General features: G+C 43.6%; 1 protein-coding gene across 4 annotated transcripts in view; it reads right to left on the reverse strand.

Annotated features, from left to right (window-relative positions):
- The window catches only part of LOC119163083 (atlastin-3), a 211358-nt gene that overhangs the window by 46974 nt on the left and 139416 nt on the right, over nt 1-24968 (reverse strand). For all 4 annotated transcript variants that reach the window (XM_075874259.1, XM_075874258.1, XM_037415019.2 and 1 more), the window contains one exon: nt 17072-17170. In XM_075874259.1, coding sequence (XP_075730374.1) covers nt 17072-17170 — 99 coding nt within the window. The remainder of the gene's footprint in view (nt 1-17071; nt 17171-24968) is intronic.

Consider the following 24968-nt stretch of genomic DNA (forward strand, 5'->3'; position numbering starts at 1 on the left):
GCATGAAGAGCCTGTCGCACCTTGAAACAGGCACAAAAAACTTCCAGGGAAAAATAAGCAACTTCAGATGAAAATTGAAGAATTTACACTGTATTCAAGGTTGAACTATCTGATATCAAAGGCGTCCCAGATGAGAATTTTTTTGACGCTGTCCGAAATTTTTGTGCGATGATGGAAAAACCTTTACTCGTGATGATATTGACACTACAGACAGAGTAGAAACAAACAGCCTAGTTTTAAAAAAGTAGTGACATTATGCCTGATGTCACAAATGAAATGTTCTGAGTAAGACAAAAAAAAAACTTACGTCTGTCTACAGTGGCCTTTCGTTTTAGTTTAAGTAGGACCATTTGTGTCAACGAACACTGGACAAGACAAGGTAAGCAGTTAGTGAGCGCACGAATGCAGAAAAAGTAGGATGGAGGTTCATTTGAATGCGAGGCACGAAACTTATAGCAATAAAATAGAAACATTAGCAATTTTAAGGACTGCCTTCTTAGAAGATCTGGCAAAACGCTGTGTTGATGCCTTCAGAGTCACACATTTCTTGAGCTTGCAATATCGGTAAACTATGACTGACATGGCAGAATTTCGATACCTAGATAGTGAAAAAGGCCACCAGCTATCTTCAATGCGTTTACCTTAAAATGCTCTTAGCATTAAAAATAAGACTAGTAGCCTGTGTCTCTATTTCGATGACATGTAGGTGAAATTTGATGCCATTCTTTTGACATAATTCTTGTATTTTTCGTGTGATATAGCCCACCAAAAATACCAGGGTACAATTATCATGGCATTGTGTTATTCATGAAATGGGGAAGAGGAATAGCGCTGTACATCAAAAGTTAACTTTTGGGCCGATGTCATAGGACTTCCGTGTGTTAAGCCCTGTGTTGAGTGTCTAGTGGTGCGACTTGAAGGTGTGCTAATTGCTGCAAAACAAAAGCCCTATTAGGTCACAAGTAGGAATTCTTTGAGTTTCTGGAAACTAGGTAACTTGATTTTTCGGTCACAGATGCACAGACGATTTTTCGCTCGCAACCAACGGGGCAGACACCAGCGGCGGGTTTTCTGTGACACGAGCTCTTCAACGCTATCATGTTAAAAAGCTGACATAGGCAGCATTGACCAAATGAATGCAAAAAATAAAGTCAAGTTTCCCAACAGGAACCTAAACCTAGTATTCTGCTTGGCAATTAAGTATTCTACCACAGAGCCATGCCCGGCCTCGGTTATACTTTCCTAATAGTCTTTAATGTTTGTGTAACAGCAACTGTCGTTGCAGTACTGGCTATCAAATTTTTTAGCTATTACATATGCACTCCTACCATGCAGCCGTGAGGTAGAATCAAAGTCAATTGTAGTCAGGCACCATCCTGTGAAGTATTTGTGTAGCAGTGTTGAGGGCTACCATACTCGCGAGTGCCAGCGCAAACACCAATGCTTCACATCAGCCTACCACTTCTAGCTAGTATCCATGTTTCTGTTGGCATCGTTACGAAACTGCAAATAAATGCCAATGTTGTCATGGGTGTAACATCTCCCCATAACAAATGAAACATATGCGGCTGTTCAAAGTATGTGTGTGCGACAATTTGAAAATATATTGAGCTCCACTTCATAAGATCGCTCAATACAAAAATTTTAATACATTCACCTTGCATCCGCATGTTTCGCATAACATCGATCCCCAAGTATGTGGAGTCTGCCGAATTTTAAGCATCAATTTTGTAACCTAAATTCAACCATAACAATTATTTATTGAACATGAACAGCTCGACTGCAACGCACTAAGTTTTAGGTATTAAGAAAACTGAATATAGAAATGACTACAGCATACCTAACAGGCAAATGCTAGTACTACATACATGACACACTATTGTAGAGCTAGACTAGAATAATGCTTATTGACACTTTACAATTCTTTAAAAACACTAATTAACTTCAGTGTCTTATTCAGTTTGTTCAAATGTGATGTGCGCATTTACTTGATGAATAGCTTTTTTACCCAAACCTAACTCATGTTTCACGTGTGCATCATGCTGAATCATTGCTCAGATGTTTCTTGCGTATATATTTCCTTGCTACTATGCTGTTTGTTTTTGTATGTGAAATCTGTTGTACGTGATACCCTCTGTAGGCCCCTGGATACTGTCAAGTTGTTTGCACAGCTTTTTGCCTGGGGGACCTCCAACAAGCATGTTTTCCGTTGAAAACAAAGCGGATTTCGATACTGACTTCTACTCACACAGAACTAAGAACACTCCAGCTTGACAAAGCATATTGTATCTTAGACAGTCTGTCTTGTGAAACTGTTGGTGATTTCTTCTGTCATTATTTTAGGCTTCCGGGTGCGGATGTGCTGTAGAGGAGGAGCGCCCTGACCACACTTCTGTAAAAGAAACCAGAGTCGCCTGGGCAGCTGAAGATGAATTGTGCAAGTGTTTGAATGATCACATTATATTATTCCAACACCACTTGCATTACCATGTCAAGATTTTTGATTTTGTAATGCACCAGTTTAGAAACACACACACATATATAAAGGGAGAGCTGTAAATAAGCCTTGAGCAAGTTTGTAGTCAAGGCTTTTAGCATGATGACCAAAGCATGTTATATAAGCCCACATGTTTTACCACACACCTACTTTCCCATCCATTTTCTTTTTCAATTGTGTGGGCACTGGCAAAACCCTCAATGGGCACCTTTGAACTTCTGGTGCCTCTAACTTATATTTTGTTGTTCTAAATAATTTATTTGTTACCTACTATGCAAGAAGGGAAGTGAGAATTTTAAAAGTTAAAAAGAAGTCTCGTCACAAAAAATATGTCTACTCATAAGAAAAAGGTTTGAAAAACAGAAGGTTGATCCTCACTCACACAGATCTCACCATTACAATCGATGCAGTAGGTCATAGCTCATGTTTACTATCGTCAATCTTTTTGGGTTGTATGCTACGCACAATAAAATAGTGACTATGTGCATCATGTTATTTATTTGTCATAAATTTTTGTTGGGGCCTAATATCTTGCATTCTCACATTCATAAAAGCTCACGTCTGCTACACATAATTTAAAAGAGCGCCATGTGGTAAGGTTTCGTATTTAGTGCATATTATCTGTGTGTCTTTATGGTGAGTATATGGCTTTTGAAATAATCACTAGTATTCGAAACCTATGACTTTTTAATTTGGAGGCATGCATAACTGTATGGTGACCAAGCATCAATAAATTGTGCATGCATGTTTGCAGGAAGGGGCCTCGAATAAATTACATTCATTCTGGACCAAAAATGGGTAGCACAGGCCATATACGAACTCTGAGATCCATTTCATGATTATGGAAACACACATATTTATTCAATATAGCTTGATTTAAAGTATATATTTATATAATGTCTACTTCCACCTTGAACATGGCATCATGCATCCGGCACTCTGCTGAGCGCTTCTCAAGGGCACTTTGGTAACTAATACACAAACGTACAGACAGCTGTAAGTGGGGCCTCCACTTTGTTGACTACTGGAGAGCGGTGGCTCCGCCAAATCGAACTTCCTTTGTCGTGAACCTAACTTTGCTCTTGCAACAGTACAAGCGTATCTAAAATTCGACACTGTTCTTAAGAAGTGCAGTAAGTGCAGCTTGTTCTATCCTGTGCAGCAAAAAACAAAAACCCGAGGAGCAGCACCTGCACAGGTTAAGGCATAATTGCAGCACTTCTCAATAACAGTGCTGGATTCTCTATTTGTCTACACATAGAGAAAGCAAAACACTGCAGCCAACTTAATGAAGCAAGTCACTGCAGCTTCATTAAAAGACGATGATGCAAAAGCCCTACCTAGAGCTGTCACTGTGTTTCAGTGCTAGTTTCATAAGCGCCTGGGGAAGGCACTCTGTGTTAGGCCAGCCGCGTGCATGGTGCACGTGTTAAGGGTGGAATGGATGACTAAGTACATGTGTTAAAGTTCTAACAAACCGTATGTGGTCTGTCACTCAGCATGGTCTACAGGGTATACAGCAATCTGCATTTTTAGCCATCTCCAGCATCAATCCTAGATTTAGCCCACTGGTGCGTCGATGTGGACCACCCTTCCAGCACCCTTTTGAAAGGGTGTTATGACATCACAGCACTTTTTTAAAGGGTGCACTCGTTGCACCCTTTAAAATTTTAGCTCTGCATCCTTTTTAAGGGTGCTGAGCTCTGCACGCTTTCTCAGCACCCTTTTTTGAACACCCAATAGGGAGCGAAGGGTGCTCGTCTGGCGACAACCTAATTTACACCCTTCAGGGTGAGATTTCGTTTAGTGTGGTGCACGACGCAGCAAGGCCTATACACCAGAATCGTTATCGTGTGGCTCCAAAGCCACGTGAAGTGATACAGCAACAAGTCGCTAAAATACTTGAAGATGATGTGATTCAGCCATCACAGAGCCCGTGGGCATCGTCTGTAGTACTAGTTAAGAAAAAGGACGGTACCCTGCGTTTTTGCGTGGACTACAGGAAGCTGAATAATGTGACTAAGAAAGATGTGTCTCCACTTCCACGTATTGATAACTCCCTCGATGGACTTCCAAACGCTCGCTGCTTTTCTTCAATGGACCTCAGAAGCGGATATTGGCAGATTGAGGTAGACCCAAGAGATCGGGAAAAAACCGCTTTTGTGAAGCCGGATGGTTTATATAAATTTAAAGTTCTGCCCTTCGGTCTGTGCTCAGCGCCCGCTGTTTTTCAAATGCTCATGGACACTGTACTTTCAGGGTTAAAATAGAAGACCTCTTTAGTATATCTAGAGGACGTCATAGTGTTTTCCCCAACTTTTGACGAGCATCTCAAAAGGCTAGAAGTTGTTTTACGAGCCATACACTCCGCGGAACTCAGTGAAACCAGAGAAAGCCCACTTTTGTTTTGAAGAACTGCTGTTTCTTGGTCATGTCGTCAGCAGCACTGGTGTTCGGCCTGATCCCGAAAAGCTTGCGGCCATGACGCAGTTCCCAGTACCTTCCGATAAGAAAGCTGTCAGGCGCTTTTTGGGCCTATGCACCTACTATCGCCGGTTTATCACCGATTTCGCACGGCTTGCGTCGCTGTTAACTCACCTCACTAGAAACGACCCCACCTTTGAGTGGAACGACAAACAGCAAGCAGCGTTTAATGACCTCCGCCAATGTCTTCAAGCACCTCCAGTGCTTGCCCACTTCGACGCAAGCAATGTAGGCCTCGGAGCTGTGCTTGTGCAGTTGCAAGAAGACACGGAACGAGTGATCGCCTACGCAAGCAGGACGCTAACACGCGCTGAGGCCAATTATTCAACAACTAAGAAAGAATGTCTCACCGTGGTCCGCGCAGTTATGAAATTTCGGCAATATTTGTATGGCCGCCCCTTCAATGTTATTAGTGACCATCATTCGCTCTGTTGGTTGACTAATTTAAAAGATCCAACCAGCCGATTAGCGCGGTGGAGTGTGAAGTTGCGAGAGTTCGACATGATGGTCATACACAAGTCTGGGAAGCGACATACGGAAGCCGACTGCCTGTCTCGATCACCAGTACAGTAAGCCTCTCTTTCTGACGACGACAATATAACCTTTCTTGGTGTTCTCGACACGTCCACGATTGCCCAACAAAAACGAGGTGACACTGAATTGCTTGATTAGATTAAATACGTGGACGGACGTTCTTCGAGGGCACCCAGAGTCTTTGCAAGAGCATTATCGTCGTTTTGCTTACGCAATGGCGTTCTCTACAAAAGAAACTTTTCATCCATCGGAGCTCCATATTTGCTCACTATTCCTGCACCCCATCGTAGTGAAGTGCTTCGAGCATGCCACAACGAGCTGACGTCTGGCCATTTAGGCTACATTCGCACATTGCCAAGAGTACAGCAAGGATACTAATGGCCACGACTCACAACAGTTGTCAAGCACCACATTCACACTTGCCTCGATTGCCAGCGACGCAAGTCACCTCCACAGAGACCCGCCAGTCAGCTGCAACCAGTTTAGGTTCCACGTACACCTTTAGACCAGATAGGAATGTATATTTTGGGACCCCTTCTTACTTCTACTGCAGGGAATCGCTGGGTTATAGTCGCAACAGACTACCAAACCAGGTATGCCAAAACGAAAGCTATCCAAAGGAGCACCGCAGCAGAAGTGGCGAGATTTTTTATAGAAAATATTGTGCTACGCCATGATGCCCCGACTATCGTGATAACAGGCCGCGGAACAGCATTTACGGCAGCTCTTTTAGACCACGTCCCGGTGCTTAGCGGAACGACTTGCCGTAAGACCACTGCGTACCACCCGCAAACGAATTGACTAACAGAGCGCCTCAACAAGACGATTGAAGACATGCTGTCGATGTACTTGGATGTCCAACATAAGAATTGGGACAAAAGTTTACCCTATATCATGTTCGCATACAATGCGTCGAAACAAGAAAAGACTCGCATGACTCCATTAAGCTTGGTTCACGGACGGGAGGTACGGACAATGCTGGATGCGATGTTGCCACATGAATGGGACAATACCGACACAGGCGCTGACGTATTCACTGAACGCGCGGAAGAAGCTAGGCAGCTCGCTCGCTTACGGATCCGCCAGCGACAAGACAACGACGCAGGCCGCTACAATGCTCGCCACAGAACAATCACGCACAAAATTGGTGACTAAGTGTGGGTTTGGACACCCGTACGAAAACGTCGGGTGTTCGATAAGCTGCTGATGCGATATTTCGGGCCATACCGAGTATCGCGCCAGCTAAGTAACGTCACCTACGAGGTCGTCTCTGACAGTCCCCCCTGCCCGACGCGCCGCCAGCATGAGCCTGAACTTGTGCATGTAGTGCGTATGAAGCCGTATTTGAGCGACTGACTGCACGGTAAAGAAATTACGGTGGTCTGAATCAGCATTGGGGCGATGCTCCTATAAGAAGCGGCAAGCGACACGTGTGTATATGAAAAAGAACGATAAACGGCGTCTTGCTGTACAGCTGATCCTGAACACGCTCTTTTCACTGCCGTAAGCTGCTGTCATCTTTTGTTCGCGTTGCACAGCGACAATATAGAACGGTAAGATCATGGGGAAAATATACATGACTGATCATAACACGAAAACTTTGTCACGCCTGTCGTGCAGGTTACGACGTACATGATCTGGTGATGTAGCTCCCACGGCCGCTTTATAAACCAGATGTGTGGTAAAACTGGCATGCCGTAATGTAAACATAGGGCTAACATGAACGACTCATCATAACATGAAAATCAAGTCATGCATGTCATGTGTGCCATGAGACATGACGCAGTCATAATGTTCTATTGGCCACTTCGATTACTTTATGTATGCCAAAAGTGGCAGGGCGTGATACCAGCATAGGATGAGAAACATGACTGGTCATAACAACAAAAAATGTGATGCATGTGGTGTAGGTCATGACGTATGTGACCCGCCCATGAAGCTCCAATAGCAGCTGCATTAACCTGTTGAGTATCAAAATTTACGTGGCACAATAAGCGAATAAGAATAAAATAAAAAATGACATATCTCCGAAGCTTTTTTTATAAATGTCATATAGGCCATAATCTGGCGTCATTAAAGCCAAATTCATCCGGCCTAATTTCTATTGCCCAATTGTGACTGTGCTCAGTCCTCCAAATAGCTGGATAATTGCAACTTACAGAGAAGAGACTTGCTCAAGATTAGCCTAATATAATTATGATAATCTGACTTATTCCGGATCAGCTGAACGTAACAATGCACCGGAATCCAACAAGCGAGGCAAGCTACACTTACTCCAAATTCTCTTGCTCATGTTCCGCTTAATGTGCATTAGCCTAAATGGACTTCATCTACACTGGCCTACGGTTGTCATACTCAGTCATCCAACTGGCTAGGCAATCTAAACTCAGTCAAAATATATTTTTAAACTTACTTCAACTAAAATCTGCTTTATTTCAGGCTGGCCTAACGCAGCCATCCTCACACATCTATTAGGCAAGAAAATGTCACTTTAAATTTGCTTATTTGTGGTTAACCAAATACGAAATAACCTATTCCGGCTTAATCCGCACTGTTTTGTGGCCATACTCTTACATTGAATTTACGATACGAACTGAATTACCTCAGAATGCCTAGTTAAGGATTACATTAGTTTGGATTAGCTTCATTTGGGCTAGGTTATTTCGCCTAATGACTATTGACCTATGCTCAGTCACTCATATGACTTGGTAATTTCAACTTAGAAAATATTTCATCAAGATTGGCATAATTTCGATTAGCTTCATCTGGATTAGTGCGAATGGGCATAACGTGACCGTCTTTATCATCCAACAGGCTAGACAATGCAAACTCCCTTCAAATAACTGAAATACGTAAAGACGTGCACCATCGAGGAAGATAAATTGAGGACAGAACAGAACTATCGCTACAGAAAGTTTTTTATATACCCACCAAATTCACTTTTTTGTAACAAGCTTAATATAAATTAGCCTAATTCGGTGTAATTCCCAATTTTTTTATTGCGGCCATTTGGTGTCATCCAACCTACTAGGAAATCTCAACTTTTTTATATTGAGAAGTCAGGGTTGCATTATTGTAGTTGAGCCTAATCTAATTTATTCCGATTGGCTTAATGCGACCTTAAGCAATGACCCAAACAGCTAGTTATTCTTAATTCATGCATTTTTCACTTGTTCAGAATTAGCTAAGCCGGATTTATTTATTATGTTTATTCTAAAAAAAAACATAGCCTATAATCGGGGCTGATCTACCTCTTTGCTATCACATATAATCTTGTACTTGATTAGCGTGTTCCGACATTATTTCTACTAACCTTGCCGAATCCCACTTCTGACCCAACCTATCCTGAACCTAGTATATCAGTACAAATTGGTACCAACTAGCGTTAAATTGGCTTGCCCAAACTTAATTAGGCTGCGTTTTGCTCAGTTAATTAGACTCTTTAAGGCGCAACCTGCTTTCATACGACAGCTTATTTGGTATAAATGGGTGTCACGCACTATAGATTTCTATTCGTTACTATTTATTTTTTTCATTATGCCTATTTACTGAGAGCTATATTTACCTTATATTGACCAATCTTATATGTATAAGGCTATCGGCAAGTTATCCGATGCATCTATTCCCTCCACACGGCTGAACGCAAAGCTTACCATTCTCTGTGTAAAAGCAGCTTCACGCTGTGATTATCCGATACAGCTATCACAACACAAACAAATGTTTTTTTTAAACAGCGTGCTAACTGCCGGCGATTATAAAATGCATAGCCACGTGCTGGGCAAGTCAACAACTGAGCTCACACATGTTGGCGCTATCGGTCGAATGCCAACCGCCATATTTCACTTGTGTATCCCAATTTTTTCTTCGCTCGTTGTTACAAGGGAAATGAAACATCCGCTGGTCTTTTGCGTGTTAGCTAGTACACAGTGGCTCGCAGCAGCAAAATAGTGGATCCCAATACGCCAATGACCCCGTGCTTACAGCACCGTTTCCGCGCTAGTGTCTGGGACCCACCCGACACATTTAAACCCCTATGGCAACCAGGAAGTACGCAGTCTTTCGAAAGGTGTCCTCTTCATCGAAACAGAGGCACACGCAAATCGAGGCATTCTATTAGCTGTCTTTGCACAACGAACCCTCCCTAAACTAGAGGGTACTCCACTCACCCTGAGTGAACCCGAACGAAGGGTGACTTGGAATGGGAGCATTGGCACGGGCTTGGAAACAAAAGTATGGCTTATCTTTTTTTATTGGGACAGCGATTATATTAACACCCTCGGCTGAAATTCGCCGCCGGCGACAGGGTCGGTGTCCGCTGCCATTTGCCGTACATGTAAACGCACTTATATAGATTATGAGGTCTTGGTTTGCATGACTATTTTTTTGGCTCAAGGGCCCGGCAGCCGACAGCTACGATGAACCAAGAATACACGAGAACAATAAGGATGCATGAGAAACACATAATGATGATGATGATGATGATGATGACGACGATGATGATGTACATATAAAGAAGTTGGGTTTAATTTGCAAAACTAGAAAACACAATAAAGAAAGATATGCCAGAAAAAGAAACTTCGGTGCGTGGAGTCAAACGTTTGTTTCCCTAATTCTGAGTGAGTAACTTGAGCCACTCAGTCACGATGGAGCACATCCTCCAACATTAATCTGATAGATTCATATGTAATGTTTAACGTCCCAGAACCAATATATGATTATGACAGGCGCCGTAGTGGAGGGTTCCGGAAATTTCGACCACCTGGGCTTTTTTAACGTGCATCCAAATCTTGGCACACGGGCCTACAGCATTTTGGCTTCCATCAAAACTGCAGCCGCCGCAACCCGGATTCCATCCCACGACCCGCGCGTGAGCGGCCAGTTACCTCAGCCACTTGACCACTGTGGTGAGGCCCTCCAACTTTGAAACTGCTAGCAATTTATATCCACCACTTACCGATAGCGATCTGTAGGGAACTGTCGTGTTTTCAGCAATACTAACGAGAAGGCGCAATGAGTGCGCATCGCCAGATCGTCACGACACGGTGACGCGCGCTTATCTTGTGATGTGAGAATTGTACACCTTAGAATTTCACCGAAATGATTCTGTTGTAGTTACCGGGCACACAAATGTCAGTGCATTCACTGCACAGCCTCCGTTGGCGAAAAGAGATCACTTTTCTAACAAGCAAAGAACTCGGACCTAATCACGTTCACCGGTACCTTCGGGTACGTTTTGTGCGTCATTTGTGTGTGAACGGCCACGTTTCGATCTGCTTGCCGTTCTTCGCGTGACATTCCAATTCGTTGTTATCGCATTATTATATGTGCCTTCGCGGCAAAGTTGTGACTTTTTTAGGAATCGCTATAAGACAAAAGTGGAACGCGTCTTCACAGAGGTAGTTGAGCGCTTATTGTACACTGTTCCGCTGGAAAGACAAAGTAGTGAATGCTATAGCAACAAATTCAAATGTCACGTGATGAATGTCAAACAGCTTGAAACTTGCGGCACGCACCTCAAGCTGAAATCATGAACGAAATGAGCACACAAAGGACAGCATGAACAAGCGCACGTCCAGCTCGACACTTGAAGGGCGCTACCGAAACAGAAAGACGCACGAAACAAATAGCACCAAGTATAAGCAAGATGAGTGCGATCAGCTGTCGCGATTCTTACTTCTGGTTGTGTGAGCAGCACGCCTCTCCATAAATGCGGCTGCGAAATCGATCGAGTCGACATTCGCGCTCTCTTTATCCATTGTAACTTCGAAGGAAGCTTGTGCAAGAAGCACGGGAGGTGTAAAGCGCCCGAATCCCGCGATAAGCGATTAGCTTTGCGTGTCCAGAACAACACTAGCGAATATCACTTTCGCTTCTTATTTTTTCTTGTAGATACACAATTTCCGTAGAAGAAATTCGCTGTTTGTGGCACCACCGTCATCATTTTGCGCATTTATGTTCAACAAATGCGCAAAGCCCTTTGTATTGTTGAAAGAGCTCTCACGTTCCGCCTTTTGTAGACAACAACAGAACAATAGCATGTGGAAGTCATCGCTCTGTTTGTAAAAGAGAGTACTGAAGTTAGTTATATGTGTGGGCAAAAGTGAATATTTGTGGCTATTGCTTATTGCAGGTGAGCATGATGACAGGTGAGTGGTCAGTAGCGGTGTGCAGGGAAGACGAATGCCTCAGCGAGCACCTCCTGGTCTATTCAGCCCTACTTGGTGCAGCGATCGTTGGGACAAAACTATTTCTTGACTCTTAATCTAATCCTTCGTGATGCAGAAGAAATAACTCTGACAACGACAGAGAAAAAAAAGACACGAGTTAGTCGTGCGGTTACGCAACGTTCAGCCTCGATCACCGTTAAGTAATGTGGAACACCAGCAATAAGGTAGGTAAGTAGGCAGACAAAGAGCCTGCGCAGTTGCGCATTGGTACCAGATGATTACTTCAAAGTGGGGTACCCCGGCCTTGATGTCTACCATGTGAAGGTGAAAAGAACAAGTCCGAAGGGCATCTTCCTCGGCTTCGCGATGATAATACGAGTACTATGCTTGAGGGTACAATGGCTGTGAGGACTCTCTCATGTTAAAACGTCACAACAGGCTGTTTAAAATAGTACTACTCTTTTGCGTTACCGTATGACGCTTCCTGAAGGACTGTCGCAGCACCGCTTTAGGCTATTACCACACGCCAGAAGTCCTATAGCACTCTGAAACGCGGTTCTGAAAACACAGCGCGGTTTATTAATGCATCTCCGCCATTGTTCCAACTACTTCTTTTTTTCGCCTCAGCAGACTACCCACTACTCGCTTATGTCCCAAGTGTGTCGTGCCAGAAGAAGAAGAGAAGTATGCCACAGATAGGCCCTTCCTCCAGACAAGTGGCCGTGGGCACTTGAAGAAAAAAAATGATCAGACGGAGGTTGTCAGAATGGGTGCCGGCTTGATTCTTTCAATGCTGACTGTGTCTTCATGCCCATTACGCAGGATTGTAAAATGATGTTCAGAACGCTTGATGACTGAGAAAGGACCGTCATAGCGAGGCTGAAGAGCACGGCGAGACGCATCGACATGAACAAAAACGTGTGAAGATGTCTGTAGGTTTGCCGGCAGAAAAACGTCGTTCTTAGTGTGAGCTGAAGTTGGTGATGGGCGCAAGTTTTGCATAAAGGTCCGCAGACGCTGGACGAAAGAAGATGGATCCGAAAAACTCTGCGTTTTAACGGGGCTGACGAGGTCACCAGGCAAACGGAGTGTGCAGCCATAAACCATCTCGGCTACAGAGCAAGCAAGTTCTGGCCGAAGTGTTAAAACGCAGGCTGAGAAGAACGATGGGGAGGTGTGATACCCAATCTTTGGCGTGAGGATGCGAGGCGAGTGCTGTTTTTAGAAGACGGTGGAGTCTCTCCACTAAGCCATTTGATGCTGGATGATACGCAGTTGTGCGAATACGCGCACAACCCAGTAGAGATGAGACAGAGGTGAAAAGCGCTGGCTCAAACTGTCTGCCCCGATCAGTAGTCACCCTCGATGGTACACTAAAACGGCTAATCCAGGTAGCAAGAAAGGTACGAGCAACTCTTTCTGCCGTGATGTCAGGCATTGGAGCTGCTTCAGGCCACCTAGTGTACCTGTAAATACACGTAAGCAAGTACGTATTTCCCCGACATGGAGGTAATGGCCCGACAATGTCCAAATGAATGCTTTCGAAACGTACATGAGGGAGAGAGAATTTTCCCCATGGAGGCTTGGTGTGCCCTTGCACCTTGATACGCTGACATGCTCTGCAAGTGCGAACCCAGTCACGAATGTTAGCGCGTATGCGCGGCCAGACATAGCGTTTAGTGACCAGATGTTGCGTAGCTCTTACACCTGGATGGCAGATGGAGTGGAGGGTGTCAAAAACAGCACGACGAAGCTGTGAAGGAACATAGATACGAGTGCAGCTGTGTGATACATCGCACCAGAGCGTAACGTCGTTGTCGGGAAAGTTGACTTGTTCTAGTCGGAGGGAAGTAGAGGATTGGAGTCGTGGAAGCTCATCGTCTAATGCCTGTGCGTCCGCGAGCGAGGACAATGAAAAGTCGGTGGTGCCTGTCGTGGCATTGATGGTAATACGAGTGAGAGCGTCCGCTGCGCTGTTAAAGCTGCCTTTTACATAGCGTATGTCTGTGGCGAATTCGGCAATGAAATCAAGGTGTAGAAGTTCTCTAGGAGTGTGCGTGGCACTGCAGGAACGTAAAGCCGAAAGAAGGGGCTTGTGGACGGTAAGAATGGCAAATTGTCGCCCTTCAAGGAAGTACCTGAAATGCTTCACCGCAAGGTAGGCCGCGAGGAGCTCCCGTCCGAAAGTACTATATCGGCGCTCAGTGTCGCGTAACTTGCGGGAAAAGAAGGAAATTCGAGCCCATGCACCATTGACCATTGATTAAGAGCGGCCCCAACTGCTTCTGAAGAAGCGTCCACCATGGGGCTAGTGGAAGCAGTTGGTGAAGGGTGGTGGAGTAGGGTGGCCTGGGCGAGCTTGGTCTTAACGGCGGCAAAAGCTTGATCCGCAACCGTGTCCCAGGGAAGTGCGGCTGACTCGACTTGCGAAGTCGGGAGTAGTGCTTCCAGAGGCTGCAGCAGTGTAGAGCCTGTAGGGATGAAGCGGCGATAAAAATTGACGAGTCCGAGAAAACGTCGCGGACTGCGTATGGACGTGGGAGACGGGTACTTGAGGATAGCTTGAATGTTGTCAGGTAGAGGAGTGATGCCATCTTTAGTGATCTGATGTCCGAGGAATGCTATCTCCGAGACTCCAAAATGACACTTTTCTACATTGATGACAAGGTCGTAATCACGCAGTCGAGTGAAAAGCTGACGTAGATGTGCCTTGGGCGTTTCAACGTCCTTGCTGGCAACGAAAAGATCGTCGATATAGGCGAAACAAAACGGCAAGCCCGTTGTGACTTCGTCTATAAAACGCTGAAATGTCTGAGCTGCGTTTCCGAAACCGAAAGGCATTCTTAAATACTCACAGAGCCCAAATGGTGTAATTATTGCAATTTTGAGGATGTCAGAAGGCTCAACGGAGATCTGGTGATAAGGTTTCACAAGATCAATCTTCGAGTATACAGTTGTGCCGGTTAAAAAAGCAGTACAGTCTTGAATACTGGGTAACGGATATCGATCTGGAATGGTGACTGCATTGAGAGCTCGATAATCACCACAGGGTCGCCAGTCATTGTTCTTCTTGGAAACCATGTGTAGCGCCGACGACCATGAGCTTGATGACGGACGAATGATTTGCAACTGTATTATATGCTCAAACTCGTTGCGAGCAATTCAAACTTTATCAGGGCCAAGTCTGCGAGAGCGGCAATGAACCGGTGGGCCTGTGGGAACGATGCAGTGGATCGCAGTGTGCTTGGGGATCTTATTCATGTGAGACTGCGTTGTTATTTCCGGAAACTCGTTGAACAGACCTGTACATGGTGACGTGGGCGGTTTCACGAAAGTGGGGTTTAGGGCCGTAGCGTGTGACAGAAAACCAGTGACCAATAAGCCGGTATAGCTATCCACCAGGCGACAGCGGTTCATATCCACGAGCAGATGAAAATGCCTTAAGAAATCAGCGCCTAAGATTGCGTAGCGTACGTCTGCTATCCAAAATAACCACTGCAGTTTCCTCTTAAGACCGAGATCAAGGGTCAGAGACTTCTGTCCGTAAGTTGAAATGACCGAAGAATTGATCGCTTGTAAAGAAGGTGACTTTTAGCGAAGGTCAGTTTTGGACGCCGGTCAGTTTTGGACGCTGGAATTATGCTGACGTCTGCTCCAGTGTCCACCAGCAAGCGCAGACCTGTGGTTTTGTCGGTGATGTGGAAGAGGTGGCTTGATGCTTGGCCTTGATCGCCCGCCGCTGTTATTGACGATCGACCGGAGCGTTTCCCGTGCGCCAAGAGCATGGTGGCACACATTTGCGAGCCTCGGCACGAAAACGGCGGTGATAATAGCATGTAATTTGCGGTGAAAAGCAGTGCTCGGGCAGGTGGAGGGGCCGTTGCGGAGCAGCCGACGTGAGAGATGGTCGATGTGGACGAGGCTGGTCATTTAAGTTGCGAATGCTCAGCAATTGCAGACGCAAGTTGGAGACTTCAGCTGCGAGATCTTTTACCGTTTCTCGAAGGGAATCTGCTTCGGAAATTGGAGAGGTGTTGGCAGCGTTTATGACTGCCGGAGCAACGTCAATCATGTCATTGGCCATTTCTGCCAGCTCCGACAGCGGCTTATCCTGAGCTGGGACAAGAGCCATTCTCATGGTAGGTGGAAGACGCTGTAGAAACAACTCACGTAGTATGGATGTTTCCGAGCCGTCCGGCTGGTTTCCAAGCAGGTGCTGCAGGTGACGTAGAAACTGTGTGGGACGGTGGTCCCCGAGCTCTTCGTTGCACAGAAACTGCTGAATGCGCCGATGCTTAGGCGGAACGAGTCAATGAAGAAGAGCCTGTTTGACTGTCGTATATGGAGTGTCACCAGGCGGACCCACGAGGATGTCGCGTATTTCGGCCATTGCCTGTGGCGGCAACGCTTGAACGAGGAGCTCATGCTTGCGATTTTCTGACGTGATGCCATGAATGCGGAACTTGTTCTCGACTTGAATGAACCGTGAGGAGGGATCGGCAAGCCACAGCTGTGGTAGCGTCATGGTAGCAGTACCTCCAACAACACCCAAAGAGGGTACATGGCCGGGTGCAGTGGCAGCGGTACCAGGGCTGAGGCTGTCGAGATGCTCACGCTGCTCCATGGAAGGTCACGTTCGTAGTCCGTGTCACCAATAAATATAGCACTCTGAAACGCGCTTCTGAAAACACAGCGCGGTTTATTAATGCGTCTCCGCCATTGTTCCAACTTCTTCTTTTTTTCTCCTCAGCAGACTACCCACTACTAGTTTATGTCCCAAGTGTGTCGTGCCAGAAGAAGAAGAAAAGTATGCCACAGCCCATAGGTTAGCTTCTCATAAGTTATTTTTTCTGGAATTGAGATATGTTAGATAGTTAAGCTTCTATCACAGTATTGGAACCTCTTCTGCTCATATGCAGCTAAATTTCTTCTGGTTATGTAATAAACACTGGCACAGGAGCCACCTACCATCATTCTGTCTTAGACCCTATCCCAACCTCAGCATGCACCCAAAGTTTTCATCATAATGTTCAAGGGCCACTACTTGACAAGAACTGCTATATATGGTGTGGGTACCAAGTTTTCTCACGGCTGACAGTGTAGGCAGCTGAAGGCCCGTACACATTGTATATTTTCTGCGACTGGAGTAAAAGATGAGGGAGCCGATACGGCTAGATTTAGGTCGCCAGTGAACAAAACAACAGAACATAAAAGTTGAAAGTCTACGCCACCGTAGAGCCATATAAGGCGTTATAACCGACATGGCAAATGGCTTCATGTTGATTGCATGTCTACACGTCTAATTTTCATGTCACCATACCTTAGTTTCTGTTCCTTTTGAATAAGTAAAATGACATGAGAGGAAGTGCGAGATGACTCATGGACTCACCTTGCCAGAGGTAGCCGTAACATTTGGTACAAGTGATGTCGCTGAACACTCGGTGAGCTCCGCAGAAAGCTCGCTGGCACTCCCGTTTTCGTTGTAAAGCTGCGCACATAGATTAGTCATATTGCGAACTCCAAACGTTGACACAACATTTGTTATGGCAATCAGTCATAGTAAACTATGTGGGCTTATAGCTAGGTAGGAACAATGATCGCTGTTACAGATTGTCGCTGCTATATTTGCTGAGTGGTGGTAGTAACGAAGACGTCTGAATCTTAAGTGATCGTTACCCTCTGCTTTTACAAATACTGCTTGTTAGAAAATTATCCAGACTCCAGAATGCCAACTGCCTGGTGTGGCTTATAGATAGGAGCCATTATCGACCACAATTTTCATGCCCACTGTTCCTACGTAACCCCCTGGAAGAGTTTAAACACGGCGTAAATCTTGTAGACGGCCAGACTGCTTAGCGGTGTTGGCAACGGAAAAGACGTTTCAATCTTGAGTGATCGTTACCTCCTGCTTTTGCGAATTCTCCTCGTCAGGAAATCAGCCAGACTCAAGAAAGCCAACTGCCTGCTGTAGCATCCACCTAGGAGCCATTATTGACCACGATTTCAACGCGCACCGTTCCTACGTCACCCCTGGACAAGTGAAAAGACGGTGGAAGTCCTATCGACGGGAATTTGTTCAGCGGCGGTGGCCACGAAAAAGACGTCTGCATCTTCAGTAATTGTTAACTTCTGCTTTAGCAGGTTGTTTTTTTATTTCTCTGTTCACTGACTACAATAAACGTATTGCCACCACCGCTGATGCATCTATTGTACATTCTGAGCTGTAGTTTGTTTTAACCCCTGTGCCAGGTAAACAGACATGTCTGACTTTCGTTTGGTTTGAAGTGAGGCTTTTATAGACTATGCCTTGTGTCGAACGTGCTCCGAGTGTAACTACGGTTATCATTTAGGTTCACGCTCGGGTTTAACGAAAGCTGCCTTCAAGTCTAACGATGACATGATAAAAAAACATGGAAGTGCCAGACATGCGTCGTCTCAGATGCTCGTAGCAATCAGTCTGGAGAGAAGGGTGGCTTGAGAGATGAAAAAAAACACCCAAAAAGTGCTCATTAAAATTAAGAAAAAGTTGGCTCCGTTATTAATCATCGAGAGCAGGGTTGATGCCCTTTTTTATGTCAAGTAAACTCTTGACAAACTGGATCACTCGATTGAGCACCAATCAGAACAGTACGACATGGGGCTTGCAGAAATGAAAAAGCAATCCGCTGAAATCGTAAGCCTTAAAGAGAAAGTTTAAATTGTGGAATTGACTAACATTGTGCAGGAAGTTTCCAAATTAAAAAAAACAAGTGACTGCTCTCAAACAATACAGTAGACGACATAATTTAGAAATACAGAGTATGGCGGTTGTGGATAAAGAGAATTTGCTTGAAGGAGTCGTCAACTGGCTAATAAACTTCGCTTTCTCGCGCTGAACCGCACTGACCTTAAGGCGTTACACAGACTGCCAGCATAGCCTAGGAACAATCCCACTCTATTATAGCTCGTTTCACTTTACGTGATAAGTGGTTGTCCGAGAGAACTAAACTTAGAGATGCTAAACTTGCGGTTGAATTGAGAGACAATGTGACGCCGCAGAAATAAAAAATAGGCCCCATAACGGCATGTTACACTGCAAATGTCGTCTAAAAACAATTGTCTTGCGCCTGAAGAAACTGAAAAAAAAAACGTTTATTTGATGTTCTGCGCAAAAAAAAATCGAACGACAACCGGCGCATTCAGCATGGTATGGCCGATGGCAGCGCAAAAAAAATTGGTGAATAGCATTCCGGAGGCGCTGCGTTAGAGTGTCTCTAGCAGGCAGCAGAGGCAAACTAGCGCATCAAGTCGCGTCACACGTGAAACACGAGCGCTATCTGGCAGTTACTTTGAAAAACGAAGCTCGCGGCGTGCGCGCCCGTCTCGGTGGTGATAAGGTGCAATACGCAAGGCGACGCGCAGGCGCCACTACCGTGTCGCCTTAGCAAAGCGTTGGAAACACTTGCCTTTTCGTACAAGCATTGCATAATCAGCGCAGCTTCATAGGCGCTATGGCCCTTCGAATTACTTATGCATGGCCTACCTAGTAATAAGATGCACGCACAGACTATTGACGTGTTGGTATGGTGCCTCAGTTATGTGCAATAATTGCTCTTTCTTTGACAATCACACAAGTGTGAACGCTAAAGCTTGAGCAATATTGGTGGGCGCGCCGGATGATGTCCACCGTTTGAGGTATAGTTAAAAGCGGACAAACAGACAATTATACAGACAGACAGACAGACAGACAGAAAGACAGAAAGACAGACAGACAGACAGACAGACCAAAATTTTTGCGTAGAAGGTCCCTAAGATGGACTATCCTCTTAAAAAAATTCTCTGGATGACGAGGGCAAAGGCCCGAGAAATGAACTTCGATTAAGTGAGGCAGAAGGATGCGAAACAATTCGTAGATAAAGCTTCTGGCCAGCGTGCGTGGTGCACCGAATGCGAAGCAGATCTTGATAAAATCGCTTCAACGCATATACCTGCGCCGCTTTATTGCTCTCCTTTTATGGCATTTTCGCTTCGATGGCTGACTACAGCAAGATTGTGCATCACGATGTTTCTTCGTAAAATTCTTCAGTACATAACGTGAGCAGTGAAAATTATAGCATGCCTGTTTTCCACGTAAATATAAGAAGCTTGAAGAACAAACCACTAAAAATTGATGGATATTTTAGTCGCTTGACTACAATTTTAACTTCATGGCATTTACGGAAACTTAGTTTCAGAATGATCCGGATGTTGTGCACTTTTTGGGTTATAGATCAGAAGGTGTCTATAGATCAAATTGTAGAGGTGGAGGAAGCTTTTTGTATATAAAGGATGGCATTACTTATGATGTGCTTGGTGTATTTTTGCGTGTTACCACAAGTTATGAATCCGTTGTTGTGAAGAGCGTAAGAACAGTTACTGCTTGGGTTTACCGGCCCCCTTCATAAGATACTAAACCTTTATTTGAATATAGTACTTTCCTGTTTGGATACGTCTCTTCAAGAATGTCGCCTAATGTTGTTGTTGGTGATTTTATTAATAATATATTGAGAAACACTACACATGAGATCAATAATTTAACTTGATCGAATCATACTCCTGTGGAAATCTAATATATTCGCCAACTAGAATTACAGGATTAGGTGAAACTTTGATTGATCTTTGTGCTACCAGCTTTGATAAAAGTGATGTTACTTCTGGAATTTTCGCGAGCAATTTGAGTGACCACCTACTCATTTGCTGAATATTTCCTGCTCAAAAATACGTTGAACTGCTCCTGTTCCTTATCAAAGGTTTGATGAACCATCACTCTCTGCTTTTCACTCAATGATCGAGCTTTTCGACTGGACAAACGTTAAGGAAGAAAACCCAAGCTTCTCATACGACAGATTCCTGCTACACGTCAAGTGTTGCTACGTGGAAGCTTTCCCTAAACTTTATGCCTAAATACACAAAAAAGTAATAAACTATGGGTAAGAAAAGAGTTACATCGGAGAAAATTAGGCCCGAGATATCGTGCACCATCAGTTTATTAACCTAAAATTTAGCGCTTCTTCACGAGTATAAAGATGTGAGAAACAAGTTAAACTCTGACCTCAAAAAAGTTCGGGCTGAATATTTTAAAAACAGATTCCTTGCTGTTTCCGATGACCCCAAAAAAGGTTCGGAACTCATTACGTTCCCTATTTGGTCAAGAACAGAATTGCATTTCTAGTACATTGGTGCCTTATGGTGTCTCATGAAGTAAAGATGCTTTGTTACATAGATTCAATTTATACTTTTTAACTTCAGGTACATATTTATCTTCCGCCAAGTGATTAGTCGTTGAAACATACATAACTTCATGTTGTAAGAATCCTCTATTTCTATAGCCATGTAGTGAACTGGAGATCTATTATTTTCTTATTAGGCTAAACAAAATATTGGTGCCAGGAACGATGAAATTAAAGTTATGTCAATAAACTTCGTTGCCATTTTACTTGCTGCACCTTCACAGCCTAATTTTAAGGGAGCGCAAGTTACAACCAACTTCCCAGCAGCTATGAAAACTGCGAGGGTAACAGTGTTACACAAAGGAGACTCTATCAGTGATTTGAATAATTCCCACCCGATATTTGTGTTACTCTTACGCTAGAAAGCGTTACAAAACGTAATAAAAACAAGGATAACCAAGTTTCTCGATGTTCATAAAATACTTGTCGGTGAGCAATTTTGCTTTCGAGCGAAAAAATCTACATAAATGGAATTATTTGGCGTAAAAGATCAAATCGCTAAAAATATAGAGTGCAAGTAATTCACCCTGCAATTATTTTTAGATTTTTGAAATGCATTCGGCTTGATTAAGCATAATATTTTGTTTAAAACATTCCTCATTATGGCATTAGAGGTATGACTTTTGTGTTATTTTGTAGCTAGTTAACAGACAGATTACAATATACATGTGTTCACGGCTATATATAGCAATTAGAACAATAACTCTAGATGTGCCTCAGGATTCTATGCTGGTACCTCTAATATTTAATGTTGATATAAATGATATCGTTCACGTGCCAGTGGCTTCTTCTACCGTTATGCAAGCATACGATACAGGCTTGTTCTTCTCTTGCCGCTGTTTAAAAGATCTGGCGAAGAAAGCGAATGATTGCCTGGTCTCACTCTATTATTAGCTATATTAGAACCAACTGCAATTTGATGCTGGATAAACTGATTTTATCTTATTTAGAAGCAGCAAGAACAAGTTTGAAGATTACAAGATTTCTTTTTGGATTAAAAAATGAAATCCAACCAGTCCTGTTCTTAAGTTTCCGGGTGTATATTTTAATGAGCACCTCAGTTGGGCACATCAAAATAATATAGAACATGCCAATAAGTCTCGATCACTTTCTGTTTTAAACAAACTTAGGTGCCTAGTTCCAAAATTGGTTGAAGCTTCAGCTATTTTGTTTTTTAGGTAATTCGTACTTATATTACTGTACTTTCATTTGGCGTACTTCAAAAACCAGTCTAGACAGATTGTTTGTTATACAAGAAAGGTTTGTACGATAATAGGAAACCTGCAGCCTAGAGAACAACCTTTTCCATTTTTCCAAGCTTTAGAAACCATTCCAAGCTTCAGAAACTTACTCTCTAGCAATCATACAATCCTAAACATAGCTTATATGTCAATAATGAATTAAGAAACACCGTTAGCACTTATATGAAGCATGACTACGCAAGCCATACTCCCTACGATGCTTTGATCGCTTTCGATTGCCTTTATTTGGAACAACCTATCATAAGCAAACATCATCATATCAAATACCTTATCTACACCACAAAACAGCTATATTCGTGAACATTTAGAAGAATAATAAAACAGCGTGAAGAAAAAAGTTAAGCTGTACTTCTTTTCTTGTAGCCAGCCATATTTGTGTTATTTATTATATTTATTTCTTTTGCGTCTTTCCTACTCTTTTATATTTGATGGAAGGTGCTCGTTTGTTTTTTTTTGAAATATATCTGTTGTGGTACTTAGTAATTCTGTCTGAAATTTCTCATGGTGTTAGTTTTACCTATATATATATATATATATATATATATATATATATATATATATATATATATAAGGGAAAGAAGTGTATACCTAAGGGCTCGTTCTTCCGTGTTTTGACACAACATTATTGAGTTCTAACAGAAAATTATGCAAAAGAATGTATATGGGAAGCTAATTAAACCAATATAATGTAATTGAGAAGAAAAAAAGGGGGGGAACCAATAACTTGCCGTGAGCGGGAATCGAGCCTACAACCTTTGAATAACGCGATAAATGTTCTACCACTGAGCTAGCACGGCGGCTATTCCCTCAGCCACTTTATTAGGTTTATCTGTGAATTTAAACGTAGTATTGTCAGTCAGCGCCACCTGTAGCCTTGGCGGCGAGTGTGGAACACTCTTTAATGAGCCTGTGTGGCGTCACGTACCACGTGAAGTTATTACGAGATGGCAGCTGACCAATAGTCCCGCGTATACAACCTAACAGCACCAAGTCTCTCAGTACGAGACCCTCCTTAATGAATTTAGGGAAAGATGTGTATACCTAAGGGCTAGCTTTTCTGTGTTTTGAGACAATAATAATGAGAAGTAACAGACAATAATGCCAAGAAATTTATACAGGAAGCTCTAAGAACCATCGTAATGTAAATAACAAGAAAGAAAAGTGGGTGAAAAAATAGCTTTCCGTGAGCAGGAATCGAATCAACGATCATGTCAAGAAATGTATAGGGTAAGTTATTAGACCAATTGTAATGTAAATGTGAAGAAAGAAAAGTGGGTGAAAAGATAACTTGCCTTGAGCAGGAACCGAACCTGCGACCATCGAATAACGCGTTCGATGCTCTACCACTGAGCTACCACGCCGGCTATCCTCCCCCCCTCAGTCAATTTATTGGGTTTACATATGAATTCAAACGTGGGAGTGTCGCTCAGTGCCACCTGTAGCCATAGAGGCGAGTGTGCTACACTCTTTATAACCCGGTTTGGCGTCACGTAGCACGGGAACTTATTACGAGCTGGCAGCTGACGAATAGTCCCAGTATACAACTTAACAGCACTGGTCGCAGGTTTGGTTCGGTTCCTGCTCATGTTAATTTATATTTTCACTCACTTTTCTTTCTCAACATTTACATTACAATTGGTGTAATAACTTCCCTTTCCTATACACTCCTTGGCATGCTTCTCAGTTAGGTCATATATATATATATATATATATATATATATATATATATATAATACGAGGACTTTGGGAGCCGTAAAATTAAAGGAAAATAAGTATACACTTCGGAGACCGATCTTCTTCATACTCTGGTGAATATCGGTCTCCGAAGGATATATATATATATATATATATATATATATATATATATATATATATATATATATATATATATATTATGAAGTCTTGGTAGTCTTGATTGCAACTGCGTTTATTCGAGAAAGAACCTCGCAAAACGAACCGGCAGAGCCCGTACACAGGCGATGACGATGATGATGCCACAGAGTGGCCATGAGGACAAGAAGACAAGCGATTGATGGTGATCATGATCCTGCAGGAATGAGAACGCTGTAAGTAACAATCGCCCACACTAATTCCCCCCACTTGGAAGCAGACACCTTGGCCGCCGTAAGTGATGGGGAACGTCGCGTGAAAGGTTTCATGTGAGAAACGAGGACAAACTCTGTGCGATAACGGCACTATGTTGGGGCGACAAGTGGTGTCACACGATCATTTACCAGCGCAGTCTGTTCTAAAACAATGTATGACCCAATGAAGCGCGGTTGGAATTTGTCACAGAGACCAGGAGTGTGAATAGGTGTCAAAACCAGCACCTCGTCACCAGGTTGGAAATACACAACGCCATGGGATGCGTCATAGATGATCTTCCGCTCGTGCTGTCTCGCCTCAGTATTGATGGGAGCCTGATGGCGAGACTGGGCCAAGCGGGAAATGCATTCTTCGCTAGAAGACTGACATAAATTGTTATGGCTGTTAAAGAAGGAGATGTCGAAAAAGGTAGCCGGGGTGCGTCCGTACACGAGGTAAAATGGTGAGTAGGAAGTTGTTCGCTGAACTGCGGTGTTGTAGGCGAAGGTAAGAAATTGTAAAAGAGTATCCCTGTTTTTGTGGTTGGGTTGGACGTAAAGGGCTGTTATGTCAGCAAGGGTACAATGAAATCCTTATGTGAGACCATTTGTCTGAGGGTGGTAGCTTGAAGTTGTGTTTTGAGTATTTCCAGAAGCACGCAGTACTTCAATCACCATTTGTGACAGTAACA

The sequence above is a fragment of the Rhipicephalus microplus genome, chromosome 9 (genome assembly GCF_043290135.1).
Source record: "Rhipicephalus microplus isolate Deutch F79 chromosome 9, USDA_Rmic, whole genome shotgun sequence".
NCBI classification, from domain to species: Eukaryota; Metazoa; Arthropoda; class Arachnida; order Ixodida; family Ixodidae; genus Rhipicephalus; species Rhipicephalus microplus.